General features: G+C 32.3%; 1 protein-coding gene across 1 annotated transcript; it reads right to left on the minus strand.

The window, feature by feature from the left end:
• Window positions 1-12008: 12008 nt before the first annotated feature.
• Window positions 12009-18415, minus strand: LOC115699481 (probable protein S-acyltransferase 19). Its single transcript, XM_030626920.2, has 9 exons — window positions 17616-18415; window positions 16590-16703; window positions 15915-16322; window positions 15215-15283; window positions 15037-15108; window positions 14833-14961; window positions 14649-14729; window positions 14205-14405; window positions 12009-13482 (listed from the first exon to the last, which is right to left on the minus strand). Exons 1-9 carry the CDS (start codon window positions 17658-17660, stop codon window positions 12397-12399), a joined length of 2205 nt encoding a protein of 734 aa, XP_030482780.2. The 5' UTR covers window positions 17661-18415; the 3' UTR covers window positions 12009-12396.
• Between the last annotated feature and the right edge of the window lie 4600 nt (window positions 18416-23015).

Genomic DNA, 23015 nt, shown 5'->3' on the forward strand with positions numbered 1-23015 from the left:
CATAGAAGAATAAATAGTTTCACTCTTAATGACATGTAAGGATGATCATAAGAGAAAGAAAAACTTTTCATATATTACGAGCATGTGATTGCAAAACTTAGTATTTAAAGCATGTATATGTAAGTTATTATGATGGAGTACATTTTGGTATTTAAGTAATGTATAGAGAAATAATAATACTTAATTAAGTTGTGTATATTTTATGTGTTATGGATTGACCGATACGACATAGGTTAAATGCATGTTTATTGGGTCCATATATATGGTAGATAATGAAGTAATGCAGTAAGTGGTGAAAGACATGACGACTCAACACCCCGAGTGTTGGTAAGTTAAATTTCGAGGACGAAATTTCTTTTAAGGAGGGTAGAGTGTAATATCCAGATTAAAATAGTATTTAATTTTTTTTTTTTTGGATATTAATTGAGCGAGGATAATTATCTTGTTTCTTTGTGTTGTTAGTGAGTTGATATTATTGCTTAGAGTAGTTGTACCAATTTTCTAGAGAGAGTTAAAGTTGTATTAACTACGAAAGTAAAATATTATGGTATTTTTACAGAGTAAGTAATCGTTTAATTAAAGCCCAATATGAAGGTCCATTAGGGTTTTATAATATATTTAGTGAGTTTAATTAATTAATGTTAAAAATTCGTAGGTTTGGATAAATTCGCAGGATTAAAAACTGTTTTACTAAAACAATCATATCTGGAGTTCTAGAGCTCTGATTGAGGTGATTTCAGTGGCGTTGGAAAGATAATTCAAAGATCTATCAATTATGTAGAAATAGATTTATCGTAATTTTAACTTTATTGGGGTCAAAATTAGGTTACAAAGTGACGACCTGTTAAGTTTAGTATAGAAACCCTAAGTTTTAAAATTTAAATTTAAAACTTATATCTAACAAATAAGATTTTTATTTAATTATTCTATTTAGAGTTAAATTAGCATCAGATTATAGGGGTTATTTTATTATTTTCTTTTATAGATTTAATTAGATTATAAAACCTAAATCTATCACATTCTTGATACGTAATATGCAGAGTCTCTAACCCTAAGAAAAATAAAACTCAATCTCAATCTCTTTCTTTCAGCCTGAATACAATTCTTAGAGAGGACACTCATAAAATCCTATATCCTACAAGTTATCCATCTCGCTACCTATCAAAGATTTATAATTTTCCTTCTTGTTTCATTCTCTTCGCCAAACAACACTCATGATTTTCATCAACATAACATTGAGATCATCATCACCATTCTAATAATTTTAGATTTCAAGATCTAGCACTGATTAAGAAGAGTCATCAAGAGGTAAGAGAGTTCTTCCACTTATTGTTGTGAACTTTTAGGTTAAACTATGAAATCTCGTTTTTATTTTTTTCTGAAAATTATTGTCTTAGTAAAATAGTCATATCTCTCTCAATATTGATCCGTTTCCAGCGATTTTTATATCGTTAGAAAGCTTATTCGATGATCTAAAATTTTTATCAAGAAACTATTCACCAGTTCGGTGATATTCTATGTCGAAAATTATCATCTTTCTGATGTTGTTGTAAATCGTTTTTTTCATATTCCCAGAGAAAGTACTTTCACTTAAAATACCATAACTCTCTCAATTCTTGTCCATTTTTAATGATCTATATATGGTTTCAAAGCTTATTCAATTTTCCATAAGTTTCATGAAGAAACATTTCGTGAATTCGGAGTTATACTATGTCGAAAAGTTAGTTTCCTTCTGTATCATGTAATTCGTTTCTTAAATCTTGTTCTTCCAAAACTGTTTTGGTAAAATTGTAATATCTCTTTGAATATAATTCCAATTTCAGAGATTTTGGTATCATTGGAAAGGGAATTTAATTTCCTAAAACTTTCATGAAGATGTTATCTTCTAGTTCTGAACCTTTCAATGCAAAAAGTTTGTATTTTTGCTAAGTCGTATAATTCGTTACTCCATATTCCTTCTCAGAAATAGTTTCAGTAAAACAATCATAACTCTCTCAGTTTTAATCCATTTTTAATGATCTTTATATCGTTGGAAAGATAATGGAATTTTCTATAATTTTTATGAAGACAACTTTTACTGAATTAGTGTAGTTGTTGGTCAAAAATAGTAATCTTTCTGCTGTACTGTAAGAGTACGAATTTTAATATTAGGGCCTTGACCCATGTCTTATTATAGGTAGTAGTGACGAGATAACAACTCTTAAGCAGCGGGATTTGAGGTAAGGAAATTAGATAGTTTTCTATGTGTTTATCTGCATAAATTTAAATTCTTTATATATTGAAATATGATTTATGATTGGTTATTATGAATATGTATATGGTACTGAGAATGTGTGGTATGGACACAATATGAGTTTGTGAATTGATACATAGATTATGGTTGTATGACTTGTATATGTTGTATGTTGTATTTGTATGCTTCAGGTTGTATGTTGTATGATATATTTGTATGTTGCATGTTGTATGTTGTATGTTGTATGCTAACGTCTCAGGTAAAGTGGGGGACCATGGTGGGGTATGATACGGGATAAGGCCGTTGAATGTAGAGATACCCTACCCTGCATTTTACTGAGTCGTGTATGAGATTGTTATGGTGGGTATGATACAGTGATGTTACTGTTGAATATAGAGATACCCTATCCTATAACAATAGTAGGGCTGCATAGGCCCATGTTATTATATGGGCAGATTAGGCCCAGGATATTGTAGGGTCAGGCTAGGCCCGGGTTATGTAAGTAATGGCTATGATATGCCAATATTGTGATAATGTTATTATTATTTATAGTATTGATATGATTACGTTATGAGTATGATATTGGAGTTATGATCTCTGTATATGTGTACGGTGTGAACAAATATTATAGACTTGTATGATAAAGGTTTCCATATGTACAGTTATTTGGTTATAGTTATAAAAGAGCATGTATGATATTGCTAAAACTTAATAAATACATTAATGGTATGTGTGATATTATATGGTATTGTTTGATAAGCATTTCCTTACTGAGCTTTTAGCTCACCCCCCTTACTTTCCCCCTACAGGTATTAGACGGGGAAGTATGTATAGTGAGCGGGGTCGGTTCCGGTACGTATATCTTGTGAGCGGCTACGGGCGGACAAACGATCTAGAACGCCGGTGGTGCCTTAGTTTTATTTTAAGCAGTTGATAAATCTAACACAGTGGAAATGCATTATTTAAAATTATTTACTTACTGTATCTTGTTTTACAAATGAAGGATCCTTCTCTGTTGCATTTTGATTTTTTTTAAAATCCACTGTTGTATTTAAATTATTTTTTTTATCTTTTCAAATTATGCATGAAAATAGTATTTTTGTAAAATATGGCAAAATACTGGGGCGTTACAGTACCTCTATATTTCTTGTCACTTTTATAACTAGATAAAAATTATATATATATAAGTACATACAAAGATATTTAACTACTTCAAGTAGCAATTGTATGTAAGACTTCTTCAGGAAACTTTTTACATAATCATTTTGTGATTTTTTTATCACTATGATTATATTAGATTATATTGGATCACATACAAATTTTACTATAATATTAGTAAATTATATACTCACTTCTAGGAATATGAAAACTGAATTAAATAATAAATGTATATATACATATCTTGTAATAACAATAGTTTGAAACTATTGATTTCGAGAAATAATAATATATGTATATATTAATTTGCTTCTAGCATTACTAATATATGTAAAATCTATATTTTTAAAGTATAATTTCATATCTATTCATTCTCTTCAGTGAATGATATTTAAATATTTTAAATGTACAATGAATATATATACATCTTTTTCTGTCAATTATATATGATGAATGTTATGTTTGCATAATTTTCAGGATATATGTAAAATTTTATCGAAGACGTATATTTTTCAAGATATATGCATAATTTATATATATTCTGAATTTTCTATCATATCATAGATAAATAATAAGAGCATATAATATATATACATGAATTTAAAAATAACTATATGAGAATAAAAACATATACACATACATAAATAATATAGACATATAGATAAAAAAAAAAAAAATCTTAAAATTATTTCAGTCAGATGAAAATACATATAAATATATATTTAGTGTATCGTGACTTTCAAACAATTCAAGAACTTTAATAAAATACTTACCTTAGAGCTTGGACAGAGACTTATACTGATAACGTGTTATAAAATAATATAGAATAATATAAAATAGATAAGAATAAAAGAAAAAAAAAAAAAAGAAGATGAAGAGAGAAAGAGAAACTGAATAAAATTTTTTTAGTTCTTTATTCCAATAAGGTGAATCCTATTTATACAAAAATATAACTAAAAGAATAGTAAACTAAATCAATATAATAAAAGGAAAATATAATCAAACATTAATGATGATAATTAATTTAATAATTTAGAAATTCATAAATAATATTTAAATATTAATTTATAGCTAGACACTACCAATAAAACTTACATAAACTAAACAAAACAAAAGCAGGCTGTAAATGAGGGACTTATTATTAATATATTAGAATTCAAAGCTGAATTGAATTAGTATATTCCACCGATAATGTTTTTAATTTCTAACCTTTGTACAAGCATAAAAATGAGTAACACCAAACTCTTCCTTTTTCGATTGAATAGTGATTGGCACATTATGTGCTTAGTTATTTTTTTAATGAGATCGCACTATAAGAGAGATCACATCGATTTAATTATCTAATTCAAATATTATTTTCTTATTTGAAAAATAATAATAATAATAGTCGATATTAAAAAAATTTCATTGTTGTCTAATTTGTAATTTCAAATAGGAAACGTGGGGCCCCCACAGAGGCCTATTACTTAAACTAAAAGTGGATAAATCACTCAATTCTATCTAGAACAAACAAAACCAAATGGTTAGTTCGGTTCCCACATCACTCCTTAGTGATGAATCCAAATGTTGTTAACCCCAAAATTTAGCATAGCTAATCCGCAGGGTTAGTTAATGATTAATCCAGGAGATTAGCGAGATTAGCCTTCAAAGTTAGCTACGAGTGTACTCACTCGGTATGCACAGCCCAAGAGCTACTCGAAACTTATCGATTAGAAGTCAACTTGGGCGCCCATTAGGGCTTTAAAGTGCACGAGTGTCGTTTCTCGTAGACTTCTCTTGAAAGTATGAAACTTGGCTCTGGCATGTCTCTCATGTATTCTAGGCCAATGACTGAGCAAATCGCCCATATGAAGTTGTTAAGAACCAAAATTAATGCGAGACGACGCATATGATGTCAACCTGGGTTCCCAATACTAGTATTGGACCCAGGTTGAGCTCTAGGATGTCCACATCACATCCCCAACTCCATGGTTCATCGTTTTAGGGTCACTAGGACATGTTCGCTTAAACTTTGTCAAAGGATAGCACCCAGAAATGACTTCGTTGAATCTCGATTGGCGCCCTCTGATGTCAACTAGGGTACCAACACAGTTACCAATGCCTAAGTTGACCACCCTAGTCTTTTTGGAGGTAGGGCCCAAGATTGTTTCCTTCTTGCCATGTGTCAAAAGTGGTGTCCATGTCATCAGGTCAAATTTCTGAGTAAACAGTTATCAAATATAATTGTCCTTGTAATTAATTTTTAGTCCAAGTAAGAGATTGTTGAATTATTTTTAATATCCCAATGTGTATGGCTTACAAATTAAGCAAACATACTTGAGCTAATATTTTATATTGGACTAAATAAATGATCTAATTAAATGAAACCACTAAACATCTTATTTGGTATGAGATTTGTAATATGTAATACATATAATAAACCTAATTAGGGTTGATGGGATTTTTGATGCGTGTCGTATGTCATAACAAATTTAACAAATTTTAATATCAAACTTACTATGTGTTTTGCAGATGATCTTATCATTTTTTGGAAGAGGAACCCCAAATCAGTTAGCCACCTAAATGATGCCTTTTTGAGCTTTACGAATAAGTTAAAGTCCCATATTTACTTTGGTGGGGTTAAAGAAGGAGGTAAAGCTCAGATCCTGGACTTAGTCAAAATGGAGGATGGCTCATTCCCTCTGAAATACTTAGGGGTTAAGCTCCGACCAACAAAATGGAAGACTGAAGATTGTGGAGTGATCTCGGACAAGATAAACAAGAATCTAAATTGTTGGGCTAGTAGGAACCTCTTGTTTGATGGTCATGCCCAATTGACTCTCTCGCTTCTCCTCAGAGTTAGAAGCTTTTGGCTGAGTATCTTTACGCTTTCAAATAAAATAACAGTAGCCATTGATAAGAGATATAGAGAGTTTTTATGGTAGACTACAGGGAACCGGACCAAGCTCCATCTTGCATCCTAGGAAAAGGTTTGTCTTCCCAAAAAGTTTAGGGGAGTTGGTTTCCGAGAGGGTAAATAGTGGAATAAAGCATTGATGACCAAGTTCCTTTGGGCCATTGCTAGCAAGCAAGATAGTCTTTGGGTGAAGTGGATAAATTCAATTTATCTAAAGGAGCATCGTTTGTGGAGCCTTCCTATCAAACAAGACATGAGCTGGTACTTCAAAAAACTTTTGAAACTTCGATCAAGTACTAATGAGACAACCTTGTTTCAAGCTGAAAAGGGAGGTAAATTTCATGCTAAACATTTCTATAACTCGCTTTTTGAAGCTCAAGATGTGAAGTATAGTGGAGTTATTTGGCATAAACTTATTATTCCAAAACATAGATTCATCTTTTGGCAGGTTTGCAATTCTCAGCTCCTTACTCGAGATCTTTTATGCAAATTCATGAGCATCCCCTCGGATCTTTGCCTGGTGTGCGAATGTGTTACAGAAATGCATAATAGCCTCTTCATTGACTATGTTTACTCCAAGAAAGCCTTTGCTGAAATTGGTAGATGGCTGGGACATGTGATGTGGCTAATAGATATCATTAACGTCCAGCAATGGTGCTTACGGGGTTCTCTTGGCATCCAAAATCGTATAATAAATACAGTTTTTGTTGCTGCCATTTATATGATTTGGAAGAACAGAAATGGTTGTATATTTGATTAGGCTTGTGTCTCTCCTTGTAAATTGAGCATGGAAGTTAAGAAGGTTGCTCAAGCTAGAATCTTGAGCATGACTTGTAGTACCCTGAGGAAAAATGAGTAGTATTTAATTAATGTAGTTCGGTCTTGGTAGTCTATTTTTTGCTGCTGGTTTTTAGTAACCTCTTGTTGGCTCTTTGAGCTGTTGTTCTGTGTTGTTTTCAGCTTGTTTGTATCTTGTTCTATTTTGAATAAAATTCCTTTTTATTCAAAAAAAAAAAAAAAACTAACCAACTACTTTAGTATAGTGGTGCAGTACGAGTTGATCCCACAAAAAGTATAATTAAAAAATTTTGACGTAGAAAATTAGCCAACACTTGCTCGGTAGATTGGCAAGATGAAATATGAGTTAGTAATTAATAAGAGAGACACACAAGATCTATAGTAGTTCATTGCCTATGTCACGACGGTAATGGAGCTACGTCTACTTCAATTTTTTATTAATCACGAGAATTACAAGAGAATTGACTAAAGTAAAAGCTCAAATTTCTAAAGAGTAAAACTAGATAAAGATGCTCTGACCTTGTAGGGACTTTTCTAAATGTGAAAAGTGAGCTAGCCAGGCTCTCATTTTATAGGCAAGGAGGTCCACTAAAATATTAATAAAATAATACAAAATAAGAAAAAATATTTGTAGGAATCATATCTTTGTGTGTGGCAAATAATGTATGTCCCATTGGTATATCATATGGTCATACTCAGTGTATATCATTTTTTTAATTCAAATTCTGTTGGTTATCATTCATGTACTTTGGTTTATTTATTGACCATAATTTGTCAAGGGAGAGATTGTAAGTGCCATATTTTATTGTGGAAAATTATGTTATTTGAATTGTTGTCTTTTGATCTCTTAGATGCATCTGGTGGTCTGGTCTTTACAATTGTTTATCTAATGCTTTAGGTGCATCTATTTTTCAGGGAATTTTTTATAGATTCTCAGGTTAGCTTCGAGTTTCACTATTTTAGTTGGTACAGTTTATTGCCAGTTGTAATGAGCTTTTTTTACAATTGAATAAGTTGATTATTACTAAAAATAAGTTTATAAATAGCTTGTTAAGCTTTTTCTAATTAACTCTCTTCGTCTTTATTATAATCCTTTTGTGATTCTTGCTCTGCTAGGGCAAACCTTTTTCTTGTTCATGTTTGTGTTGCAAGAGGTTAATCATTGGATCTTCAAGAGCTGAAGAAGGAATGATGATTTGCATTATCGGAAGGGAGTTCAGATGAAACTGCTGAAGGGATTTCAGCTGATAAGTAGCAAGGGGATCTCAGCTTCAGAAATCTAAGGAGACTTAGATCTTTATACTTGATTTGGAATCAAGTGTTTGGGTAACTTTTGTATGGATTCATTTCTGTTTACTTTGATTGAATTGTAATCAGAATTGGATATTGTATCTTGATTGATTTCATAGTGAAAGTTACTTTACTTGGTTCAAGGGAACCCCAAGCAATAGTCGCCTACTAAGATTGGATTTAACTTGTAAATTTGGTGTTCTTGATTTACTTTCTGTTTTAATATTCAAGTTACAAATCTAGATTTAATCAATTAACATTCGAATAAAATTGATTTTTTAATATTTATGGGCTAATTTTGACCATTGATGATTATCTAATGGCTAAAAAGACTTTGGATGGTGATTGTCAAATTTTGGAGCTTGAATCGTGTCTACCGAATTGTTTTTGGGTGACCCACGAAAAAAATGGCACTTGATGAAACTTCTACTTGAAATATTCAAAATTACAACATGGGTGTGAGATATATTTTAAAAGAATGATTTCTTCCTTCTTTTGAGTTCTTCCTTACAAAAATGTAGTAAAAAATTGTCAAAAACGGGTTTTAAAAGTCCTATTTATAAAGTCCTAAAAATACAATCAATTTTAACTCAAATATGACTCTTTTTGCAAATCGTACAGACTCTTATGGACTCTTGCTGCCTAGGCGCTACTTCCCGAGTTTCTCATGTTGTATGCTCAAATCAGTATTTTGACCATAACTCGTTCAATAAAGCTTGGAATTGGACGATTTAAGATATTCTGAAAAGCTGAGAACAATATCTATAACTTCATGTTCAACTCCAAGTCAGTTCATAATTTAAAGTCATCAAAATCCACAATTATGTTTTGTCTTGTTAAATTGAGCTTCCACTATTTTCCACCAAAATATGTTAAAATCTCTCTAAATGACTCCAAATGCATGATTAGTCTTCTAAAATCTTAAAAAGTCAAAATCGCACTAATAAATAATTTAAAGAATTAATTTTAGAATATTAACACATATATTTGGCCATATTTATAAGATAAATATGGACTTGTCATTTTTGGCTATTTTTTTTTTTTGGATATTTAACGAAGGTTAAGAGATAAAAGGTAACAAAGTTACGAATCAATAGAGAGATTTCTTCCATCTAAAAATCTCATCGTTTATTTATTCTAAGGGAATACTTAGTCAATCTATAGACCACAACTTTTATGTTGCAACTGACACAAGAAAGAATTTCTTCCAGAAAACTAAATAATAAAACTTTATAATAATAATAATAATAATAATAATAATAATAATAATAATAATAATAATAAAACCAACTTTCTATTCCATTAAGGGAACATCTACAAAATAAAAAATAAAAAAAAAAAGAGAAATTTGCAGTCAAACCTTTATGTTTTAATTTGTATACACATAATCCCCTTATCTTTTATTTTGGTAGCAATACCCCTTTCACTTCAATTCTAATTGCAAATTCAAGGCAACAGTTAAATTTCTCAATTAAATGCCAACTGTCGACCTCAAAAAGTGATCAAATGACAGCGGGGTTGTATGGATCTGATGCTTGCCACGTGTTGACACAAATAAGAATAAAAAGCAATAGACAATAGATTTGTTATAAAGGTTCGGCCCCCTTGTGATAGCGGGTAATGACCTACTCCCATTTTAGTTGTATTTTTACCGAGAGAAATACTATCTAGATCACTATAGATGGGATCTGCTATAGCACCCTTAGGATTACAAAGTATGAATCAATAATGGCAAAACTCAAGTATGAGATGTTGCTAGGGTAAGCGTGTGAGAGAGGAAGTGAGGAAGAGAGGGAGAGTTTATCAGACACATAGAGTTTGGAGGCAAGTTTTAGACTTAGATGCAACTTAGGTTTTTAGGCTATGGTTAAGGCCTTTATATAGGAAGCCTAAAACCTTAGGTTACAGTTTAAATTCCTTAATACTTGCATAGTTTGTTAGATATTTACAAAAGACCAAAGTGCCCTTGATTCTAAATATTATTTAGCCATTCTATTGGGCTTTTAGGGCCCAATTCGCAACCCATATGTTGTTGTCCACGTGTAGAAGTGTCTAGGAAAGCTTGTAGGGCACCTCTTGGCCAGCCAAGCCCCATGTGGAGGCCAGGCTGGCCGACCATGGTGTAGTCCCAAGCCTGGCCGACCATAGGGTCAACCAGGGGTGGCCAACCAGCTCTTGAGAGGGAGCTAGTCTGTCACTTGATGCCCGTTTGAGTGCCAGGGTCTCCGTTTGTTCAGCTGCTGACTTGGCCTTCCTATTGGTGAGTAATACTGCCACGTAGAACTGATTTTGTCCATGTAACCATGCCACGTTATGAGAATAAAAATTGGAATAACATTCGCCCCCAAGTCCCTATGCGGACGTCTGTACGTATAGGTACAAATAAGAACTTTACCAACTATATTGATGTGGTCAGGACTATTGTAGTCCTTGCTGAATAAAAGTTAACATGTTTCTAAATGATTTAGACATAAACAGAGATTAAAGTAAGAATACTTACAATCATACAATGAAATATCTTGACTCCACCCTTTGGATTCTCTAACCTTTGTCCTTAAGGAATCCAAACTACCTTTCTTCACAGTCTTCTATAAAAACCTTTGATTCATCTAAGCTAGTGTGGCCGAATTTCTCAACACATGAGATGGGATAAAACAGGTGGTTGTGCCACATGACTCATGATAGCCTAAAATGCTTGTTAACAATTCACTATGCATTCAAACTTTTGTCTTTAGAAAATGGATCAAAGTAAACGTGTAATATGTACACATAATATAGTGAGACAGACAATATTTTAGATTTGTGAACAGAAGTAAAATTTAGTAGATTTTACCTTTAGAAAATAAAAACTAAGAGTTTAAGTACTACAAAATATAAAGAATATGAAAGTTTTGAGACCAATAACCCTTTGAATAAATAAATATACTGGGTAAAGATTTGTGTAAATTTTGAGTAAATATATCTTCTTATAATAAGAGAATTTATAGTAGTAAGACTTTCTTGAACAGTTACTATTTTGGTGTATATTTTTCATCAATTTTGAATAGAATTTGTTATTTTTTGTGCAACAACTTTAATAATTCAATACCAAATATAATATCAAGTAAAAATATTTTGTTTAGAAAATCTTACATTTTATATTATTTATAATATTAAATATGTATATTTTCAACAAATAATTAACATATATTTTAAAATATATTAATAAGAAGTTAGAAAGCAAAGAAAAATTATGCACCAATTTAACATAATAATTCAATACTAGATAACCAGAGTGTATTTTGGTGTATAATTTAGAGTCTTCTTAAAGTTAAGAAATAGTGTAAAAACCTCACACCAATCTAGTAAAATGGTACTCTAATGCTCGTGTGTAGCAAGCAGCAACAAAATAAATTTTTTCTTATCCAAAAAGAAACAAAAAAACAAAATAAATCTATCATTTTATACCATATAGATACCTTAAATTACACCAGAAGTGAAGATAGCCAAGCTAACCAATATTACAATTACTGTTAGACCGTTTACTTTTTGTAATATTGTCATAAAAAACCACGTGTAAGCAGCATAACTCAAACATTAAACAACGAGGCCTATTAAATTTTCACAATGCGCAAACATCAAACATCATAAAACTCTTCTGAAATGTTGGTCTTATGTTATGTTGCCTGGAAAACTGTCTCTATCCACATAACTAAAATACAGCGAATCCACCTACAAAAAATAACACTAAACTTTTGCCTACAATTTAGTTATAAACAATACAATGTCACCTCCTCACTCACAGAGTTCCCCAAAAGACAGCATTGACCAGTCAGAGATTCATTACAAACAAAAAAAATTGCTGTAACAACATGAGGCTGTGTTTTTTTCAACAGGTTGGACAAGGTTTCATGAATAAAGAACATCTCTATAAGGTTTCTTCAATTTCAATGGCCCTCTTCCCTGATCAACGTTGCAGAGGAACAAATGGGGGCATTTCAGTTTGCTTGCACCTTGGCATTTCAAATCATTAGTTTAAAAGCTATTTTAACCCAGACCCAGAGTTATGGTTAAAGCCCCCCGGAACAAACACCGGAAGTTGGTTTGAGTTGGAATCCCGTTTGATTCTAGACTCATTGAAGAAGTTCGTTCCCACCCTTTCTTGTCCTTCTCTTGAGCCAGACCCCTTTTCATTTTTAGGACCATCCCTGAACGGGACACTCAAAAGCGGACCCCCAAAGAATATCGAGTCTCCTGTGTACGTTAGTTTCTCTGTTGCTTGTAGTGGAGGCCTTACTGCAGAAGACGAAGACTCTTGTGGAGGTGGAACAACTGGCTTCCTGCTATAACTGCTAGCTTCAGCATTAGAGTTGCTGACTCCTATTTGTAAGGATGGTCTCGTCCGAGCATCTGAAGCTGCCACAGGAACTGAGACATATCTCCCTGCTTCTTGGTCCCAAACAACAGATGTCCTTCTAACATCTCGGAGAAGTGACGTAGCTGGTGCTGAAAGCAATAGTGGATCACTACTACCACCCTTTTGCATTATCTTCTCATCAAATCCAAGAGGTTGAGATGTTTGTAGTTTAACATTTGGAAAAATTGCCTTTGAAATCGAAGAACGATCAGGAATCAAGCCAGGTATGGACGGAGCTGGAACAGAACGACCCAAACCAGGACGCTGTGGAAGAGGGCTAAGAGTGACTGCTTCATGGACATGGCTTGGACTGCTGAAGCTACTCATGCTTTGAGTACCAGTTTCATACTCATCCCGGCTACCTTGACTCAGAGCAAAAGAATTTCCCAATGGAGATAACCTGAAGTCACCTTTCAACTCTTTATTCACTCCTGTATCAGTGCTTACACTACTCCTAACACTCATGTTGCTGCTGGAGCTGTATTCAGGATCAGGTAGCTGACGACTATCAACTGGCCGCAAAACAGAGGATGATGCCCTGGCTTTGGCTGCGGCTCTCTTGGCCTCATTTCTATCCAGCTTTGCAAGGTCCCATGCACTGATACGAACAGGCTTTTTTGGAACCCTCTGCTCCCTTTCTGCAATTCCAGTTGCATCTGGATCGACTGTTGATGGTACCATTCCTGGCTCCAACTGGGGCAGGACTTCATCCTAATGTAAGAAAATATGAAAGTAGATGCCTTCAATTGGCTTTGAAATTTTATAAAAACTTCTAATCAAATTAGGAACAATAAATGCATTTATTACATATCTTCCACGGTAGGCCATTTTGTAACCATTTACACATCTATTGTTCATATTTCATAATAAAAATAATAGTAGGGAGTTATAGCCTAAAGAGGTGGACCAGGTAAAATAAATAACGGGAAACATTTACATTATATGACAGATAAAAATACTGCCATTTCTCTGAAATAGATAACAGTTAAAGCCCAATTGAATTGAGTATTAATTAAGCAAACAAATCCATCTTAATTCATTACTTCTGTCACTGATTTAAATTACCAGATTGATATTGGCATCGTTGAGAAATTGCTACTTTTTTTCTTTTCCCTAACATAGATAATAACAGCTCCAAGTCCAATGGAGTTAAGACTTATAAGAGAATATTATATATAAAACAATTTTTGAGTAATAAACAAGAGTCTTTTCTACAACTAAATAAAAGGTTTTTCTACAGATAGACTTACAGAAAGATAAGGCCTGTATGAGATTGAGATGGTCTGATCTTATTAAAATATGAATTCTACAGCTAGATGCTAAATAATTGCGATTGTGGAAAGTAATTGCATCAAAGCCAAACAAAATTGAGTTGAAGAAAATATGATTTTGTTGAGGCATTTTTTTGAGGAATAATCATACACTAAGATTACCTGATAATCCACAAATACCCTTGGAGGAGTACAAAATGCTCCCTTGTAGTGCAGACTCAAAGAACTCCCACCACTCAAGCCTGTGGTGGCAGATCCTGTAGGAGAGTACAGAATATTTGCAAATTCCTCGTCCAAATTTGCTGCACCAGGTGTCTCACTCATGGCTCTCATTGCCACAACATATTCATATGTTGTAATACCCTAATTCAACATGAAATTGAGAAGGAATGAATTCACAACAATCATCCAATATAAATTACTTTTTGCTAAATCTGATCATTTCTAATTAATTAGTGATGAATGGGGTAGCATTTCTAAATAGCAACCAACTACATTCATTCTATGGTTTCAAAAAACCAAGCACATTCCATCTAACTTCCTTTGAGACTAACCATATGCCTATAGAAATTGAAATTAATTATCCCTAGTTTCTCAGCCACTGACCTTGCGTATAAGTATCATGTGGAAGAAGAAAAGTTCACCCAAAGGTATGCATGCAAGCATGGAAACTGCAGTACACACAGCCTACAGATAATGAGGCACAACTTTAAAGAGCATTCTTTTGAAATCGATATTGGAAAATGAGGTGTCAGATTCAGTAATAAAGTGTGTCAAATGTAACATGTACCACAACTGTTGCAAATGGGGGACGAGTAAAGCCATTTCCAAGTCTCTCAATAATTTCAGTCTCCATATTTTTCTTATTAACAAAGCAAAGCACCAAGACAGCAATTCCAACTCCAGCTTCAATAACAAGCTGAATGACGGGCCAATAGCAGCATTAGTAACCAAAAATATTATGATTAGGATATAAATGAGATGTTAAACATACCCAAACAAGACTAATGGCCATTAGACAAATAAAAGTTGCATAATTCTTGCGCCCCACACAATTGTTAAGCCACTGCAGCCACAGAATATATTCAGGAAGTTACTTTCTAGAAAAGGAAAATATCAATGAAAACTTTAAATTAGCTGGGAACTTTGGGAAATGTGCTTGTAAGATATACCCGACAATGGTGATCAAAACCATCCACACACTTATCACAACTTCTACAGTGTTTGCTGAATTTGCAGACCTGCAACATGAGAAGCATTCATGCTTACAGAAAAAAAAAATGGAATCAATACATCCTTCAGAAATCTAAATACTTGCACTTTTGAGAAATAAACAAGTGTTTTGGCAGCTGATCATCTCACCAATGTCACAGCCATAATATAGGAAAGCAGAATAATTCTCAACAGGCAAGGCCAACCTAAAATATATTCTAAAGATCATTCACTGTAGTAGTATAAAAGGGTGGTTAGTACTAGCTTCATATTATAGTTATAGACAGCAAGGACTACATTATAGGACCAAAACTTTAGATAATATGGACAAGCTAAATGCGAGCATTGATAATAAAAGAGACTCCCTCGCGAACCAGCAACTAAGTGGACTGGAGCATGGAATTAAAAGCATTCATAAACATTCAAATCTCCCCCCACCCCCCCCCCCCCCCCCCCCCCCAAAAAAAAAAAATGTATAAAGCGAAAGAAAAACTTTCCACTTGAAGGAAGAACAAGATGGATATAGCTTCATGCATTTTCAAAATGTGCCACATATTGAAGTAGGCTATATATCTTATATACACGTACAAAAATCTCCAATGATTATAGGATATCTGTATTGATGATGTATCCAACATACCGGTCAAGACACTGTAATACCTGAGCATTGCAGAGTGTGCAGAACAAAGCTTCTTCACCCCCTTGCTGCTCAGTAGCCGCATATTGTTTTCGGCAATCTTCATGAACAAACACTGCACAGAGGACTTCACCGCCAATACAACAGGACGTTCTCTTTGTAGGTTCCACTTGATTATCTACACTTCCTAGTTCTCCAAATGAACCTTTCTTACTGGAATTATCCCCTCCCATAGAACTTCGAGAAGCCATTGATGGGGAAGAATGCTCCCCAATGGCAATTCCATCAAATTTCCTAGGCATGTCTTTCGCTGATAGCCCATGATCCGTGTTCAGTTTATTTTTTGTTCTACTGTCCCAATTAGACATAATGCTAGGGTCTGCAGGGTTTATTGCCGTACACCGAACATAAAGAATGAAAACAAGGAGTGCCTGCAATGACAATCACATTAGAATAATTACATACAAATGAAAGATCAAACATGCCTGCTTTAATTTTATCTCTGGGTTCAAGAACATGATCTTAACGGAATGATAGGTTAAGGTTATACACCAAAATGAATGCTTTAGAGGGAACATATCAAATTCTGTAAACAGAAGTTGATGAAAGTTCTCCAGAGACGTTTTCCAGCTACATTTTAACATCATAAAAAAAAATTCTTACATAGTCATTTTTTTAGTATTAACTAACTCACATACCACTGGAGAGTAGATCCCGATCAAAACATACTCCCAGATGCGGCCTCCAAGGAAAGGAGCGAAGAAAGCATAGAATGCAACCACTAACAAGCAGAATACGGTGATGGCAACAACCTACACAAGTGAAAGCCATGTTTGAGAATATATTTCTGTACACAACAAAAAGGAAAACTTGAGTACGACCCTTAGGTGGCATTTAGTTAGAGGTAATGAAATGGAATGATAACAATCTTCTTTCCATTCATTTGTTTGGTTGCATATCAATTTTTTTTATGCATTTTAAATTTTATTCCATTTCATTCTTATTTCTATTCTCATTCCTATTCCTATGTTTTTAATTCTCCCAACCAAACACCACCTTAGATATTAAATAATCAACATATCACATTGATAGATATTACTGACAAAAATTCCAGGCCAAATGCTAAGTAAAAGATATACATTTTCAAAGTACACTTACAACAAAGCAAAACATAAGTTGAAGAAAATGATGACTGAATAGTGGCTATTCATTTGCAGTACCCAAAGAAAAAAATTCATTATTTCGTTGGCTGCTTCTGCTAGTACGAGTTTACATTCCTAATAAATATTAGATATGTAAATGACACCCAAAACCGCCAAAAGGAAGCTTCATGTGTTCTACATTAAACACTAGCATTACTCTTCACACATGAAATGTCTTGAGATTAGGAACCTTCAAGTACCAAAAGTTACAAGAGGAGTACTCAAGTTAAGTTAACTACACCCAATCCAGAAATAAATATATTATTTAATGATAAAACAAACAAAAAATTACAAGAAAAATCCCTGTACTAATTGAGCACTGAACCCAAAAAGAAAAACAAAAACTCATACAAAACTTGGATCATCTCAACTTTCAGCGCTCAGAAAAGTAAGTGTGAGTTTTTCCTTGAATCAACCCCTAATCTATTTTTCAACCCTAGAAGGAAAAAGGAGAATCCCAAAATAGAAAGAAGAAGAATATGAAGAAACTACCATGTAGAGAAGAGAGGAAAAAAAAAATACCTGAAAGGTGTGAGCAGGTAGCTGCCATCCATGTTTACGGACCATAACTGCTCAATTCAGACAAAAATTCCACAACCCAAAAACCTAACCAGAGTGTCTGTGTGTGTGAATGAGAGAGAGTTAAAAGATAGTAGTTAAGAGTTAATGTTGTGAAACCGCTAGAGAGAGAGAGAGAGTTAATGTTTGGCTCTCTCTGCAAAAACCAAAATGCCAAAAACAAAATTAATTTTCAAGGAACCAAAAAGGCATCCAAAAAAGAAAAAGGAGCGACAATCACATAAAATGGTACCCGGACAGCCTCGATTGTCACCAGATAATACCAAAAAAAAAAAACCCGAATATATATTAATTAAAATACTATAAAAGAAAGCAACATGACTTTGCAAAAAGTGGAAAATGAAGTTAAAAACCAGAAAGAAGTAATGCAGAAGAAGAAGAAGAAGAAGTTGACTAAATCAATTCTGGTATCTCACTCATCACGTAAAATAAAAAAAAAAAAAAGTAATAAAATAATAAATTGATTAGCGTTGCAGTTCTCGCCTGGCTGGCCCAGAATGTGATACATACATATATAATATGATATGAAGTAAGGGTGAATAGTCCAAAGTAAGAAAGAATAAGAGGAAGAAGAAGTAAGTGGTGTGATGGAGAATAGAAGAAGAAGAAGAAGAAGAAATGACAAAAGAGGAAAGCGTTATTTGATATTTTTATTTATTAAAATAATAATAAATAATAAATAATAGAAAAAGAAAGGCGTTGACAGAGTGGAGTCGGAGTGAGTTGGAATGAGTTGAGAAAGATGACTCGGTTATTATTTAAGTAAAGAATGGTTACAAAGGCCAAGGCGTGGTGGTAGTAGTAGTAGTAGGTTTGCTTTTTGGTGGAAAGAAAGGTGGTGGTAGTGCCTTATTAATTGCGGGACCCTTTTCTTTAATGCCTCTGTGGCTCCCACCATCTTAACTCTCTCTCTTTTTTTATAGCACTCAATATTAAAATTCTAAATATACACATCTATTTTAAGAAAAAAGAAAATATTTATTAGAGATGTTTGTTTCTTTATTTAATTTATTTAAAACATCTCATACATATATATTATATATAAATTGCGGCTATATTAATTTATAAAAAATTATCGGAGATTTTTTTAAAATAAAAAAAAAATAACAAATTATTAAATATTAATCGTGTTGCAATTAATAATAAAAAAAATAGCAATAGTCAGTTAAATCTAAATATAATTAATTCAATTAAAGTGTTGTAATTAATAATAAATTTGTTCATATTGTTTATTTTTTTTATTAAAAATTATTTTCAAATTTTAATATTTAAAATTAGTTAAATTTTAAATATTATTTTAAATTAAATTTAAATTTTGATAGCTTAACGATAACCATTTTTATTAATTGTGAAGATAAATTTAAGACGAATAATAATTTTTTTTAATTACTATTACAAAGTATAATAGTAATTTTTGTTTTTATTTAAATCACTATTATGCTTTCAAATTTCAATGATTATCACTACATTGAATATTATTAATTTTAAAATTATGATATTAAAAAAAATTAAAAAGTAAAATAAAATTAACATACGTGACTTGACACGTAACATCTATCTAGTAATATTTATAGTTGTTAAAATATACATATTATTTTAAAATATTATTTTTTTTCAAATTCTCTCTCTCGTTTATATAAGTTTGTCATCTTATCTTAAGAAAATACTCTTATAGTTGATAACTTTAAAAATTGTCCATTATAATTTCACATAATATTAAATTAATAATATTTTAGGTAAAAAAATAACTTTTTTAAATAAAAAAATTAAAAACATATATATATATATCATACTCATTGTCTATATTAAGCAATACTTCACATAAAATTAAGTTTAAAAATTAAACCATATTACATATGTATCAAAATCTCTAATAGACAAACCACATCAAAGTTGATCTTAAGAGAATTTACGATGAATATTGTTTTCTAATAGTTTCTTACTAAATATGACACCTTTTAATAGGAGTGTAGATCCAACTGATCCAATCTAATTATTTATTAGATGTTGAATTTTGTCATTCGATCCAATCCAATTGAATTGAGTCATCCGATCCGATCAGATTCAACGGATATATTTGTTGGAAGTTATTTTACCAGGAACTTAGATCTACTCACAAGTATGTTGATTTAACAACCTAATTATGAGCTTCTAAAACGATGGAAAATTAAACACGTAAAAGTATCAGAAATCTTACATTGGGTGCAGCAGAATATATGTCTCCTCCCACTCAGATCTCTAACCCTTGATTCCTTTCTGTAGCAGAGTATAATCAAGATTTGAGCCCGATAGTCCTTCTTTGTTGTTTCTGAATTCTACACAGCCTTCCTCACTATGATTGAGGTATTACTTGATGTGTGTGGGCACTACTCTAACACTTATAGATTTTGAAACAGTGAAGGAATAGAGAGAGAGAGGGTGGCGGCTCAGAGAGAATTTTCAGAGAGAAAATTCTGTCAAAATAATGTTGTGAATGTGTTGTTGAAAACTGAAGCCTTTGCCTTCTATTTATAGAAGACCACCCAGGGCTATGATTGAATTAATTGACATTTAAAATTGAAAAAATCAAAGAGAAAAGGAAGCTTAAGTGGCCGGCCTAGGCATTGTGGAAACAAGGCTTGCCACTTTTCCAACTTTCCTTTTCCTACATTGATAGTTTCCTGTTTTGTCAAAAACTGTCAATTCCTTTGTTCAACCACATAAATGTCAAATCTAATTATTTAATAATTAAAATTAATTATCAAATAATATATTGTCATTTATTTTATTAATAATAAAACTAATTAAAGTTTCCTAATTAATAAATATGTCCTTCAAAATCTTTATTTACTGTTTTGCCCTTAATAAGTGATAAATTCTCAAATAGACACAGTCTATCTTGAGAATTATAATTGATTAATTAAAATCAATTAAATGAGTCTTACAAGTAATATTATCTCAACTAGTGGGGGGACCATGGGTCTATATATCCGAGCTTCCAATAAGCAGATCTAGAATTTACCACTTAAATTCACTGACTTATTAATTCTTCGTTGAATCCACACATAGAACTCATAATTGCACTCTCAGTATATAGAATGCTCTATATGTTCCACCATATAGACACATCATTAGTTATCCATTGTTATAATCCTAATGTGATCAATGATCCTCTATATGGATGATTTACACTGTAAAGGGACTAAATTACCGTAACACCTTACAATATATTTTATCCTTAAAACACTTAACCCTATATAAATGATATTTCAACTAAGTGAAATGAGTACTCAATCATTTATCTCGTTTGGTTAAGCTCGAAGGAAATCACCCTTTGCTTACTATTCGCCAGATAGAAGCTATAGATTCCATATTTATGTTAGCGCTCCCACTCAATCGTACTACCGTGTTCCCAAAATGTATGTATTGCACTGACCAAAAATTAGGCTTAACTAACAAATCAAAGAACACGAATAACACTCTTGAGATTGAGCCTAACCATATCAAGATTTCGATCATATGATCTAGGATCAACTTATGATATTGAATTGAATAGATATTTACGGTAAGTTTCATAAATCTATTTCAAAGTTCAATATCGGTCCATTCCAATGCATACTCCATGCATCCAACCTGAGCTTTACTTTAACCTATGTTCTGGAAAGAACATAGCATTTCTCCAAATGCAAGTAAACTCTGTTGTAGATTTTCATATTAGTAAAACCCAGTGTTCTGATAATTCTAGGAATACTTTATTCACATAGTCATGTTTACTTTTCACTGTGTTGACAACACAATAAACATGATCAAGAATGTGAAAGGAGTTTGGATGAATTTATAAATCAAATAGACAAACAATTGACTAAGTGAACCAAAACATACACAAATGAATGAAAAATACTTCTGTTACTTTATTGATATTGAATAATCTAGATTACATTGAAATAGAGTTTTATTTAGGGCATAAAACCCAACAATATTACATTGGATTAGTTCCAATAATAAGATGCATTGCTGATTTTTTATTGGATTGGATTGGATCCATTAAGTTGATTTCATTAAAAAGAAAAATATATATATATATATGTAAAAAAATATAATTTAAAACCTAATAATTCAATATACATAACAAACATTAGTTTAGTCCAATCTAATTCGCACGATCTCATAATAAAACCCCTGAAAAATAAAACTTATTCAATACGCATTGATAATTTTATTAACGTTTAGGAAGATGAGAATTAATATTTTAGATCTAAGGTTTTTTTCTTTAATCTTATGTGTTAAATGTATATTAAATCAATTAATATATTTTTTTAAATAAAATATATTAAATATATAAAATTATAAATATATTTTAAAAAATATCTAAATATAATTGAATGACTATTAGATGATAATTGGATCGGTTTGGTCGGTTATCCTTTGGATCGGATGTCCCATCCAACAACCTATCCGATCCGATTGGATTGGATTTTCAAAATTTACATTCGATTCGATCCAATTATGATTGGAGATCCGATTCTATTGGATCAGTTGGAATTGGATCGATCGATTGTAATTGTATTAGATGACTTTATGCATATCCTTACCTTTTACTTAAGACAATTTTCATGGTTTTTTTTTTAGTTTTTAAGTTTTTTTATTGGTTTAAATATGCTATAAGGTGAGAGAGGATCCCCTTGTCTCAGGCCTCGAGAAGGCTTGACAGACCCAGTAACCGAACCAATGATCAAAAAAGAAAGGCTAGAAGTGGTCACACACTTCATAATAAGCAAAACAAAAGAAACATGAATATTGAAATGAAGCATAACACTTTTCAAATAATACCAATTGACCCTGTCGAAAGCCTTAGCCATATCAAGCTTCAAGGTAGCCCAACCACACTCACCATGCTTTCGGGAATTTATGGCATGAATAACCTCTTGAGCAATCAAAATGTTATCAAAAATAACTCTTCCAGCCACAAAAGTGTTGGAAGTTATTTTACCAGGAACTTAGATCTACTCACAAGTATGTTGATTTAACAACCTAAATATGAACTTCTAAAACGATATGAAATTAAACACATAAGAGTATCAGAAATCTTACAGTGATTGCAGCGGAATATATGTCTCCTCCCACTCAGATCTCTAACCCTTGATTTCTTTCTGTAGCAGAGTATAATCAAGATCTGAGCCCGAAAGTCCTTCTTTGTTGTCTCTGAAATCTACACAGCCTTCCTCACTATGATTGAGGTATTACTTGATGTGTGTGGGCACTACTCTAGCACTCATACATTTCGAAACAGTGAAGGAATAGAGAGAGAGAGGGTGGCGGCTCAGAGAGAATTTTCTGAGAGAAAATTCTTTCAGAATAATGCTG

This window comes from Cannabis sativa, chromosome 8 (assembly GCF_029168945.1).
Source record: "Cannabis sativa cultivar Pink pepper isolate KNU-18-1 chromosome 8, ASM2916894v1, whole genome shotgun sequence".
In the NCBI taxonomy this organism is placed as follows: domain Eukaryota; kingdom Viridiplantae; phylum Streptophyta; class Magnoliopsida; order Rosales; family Cannabaceae; genus Cannabis; species Cannabis sativa.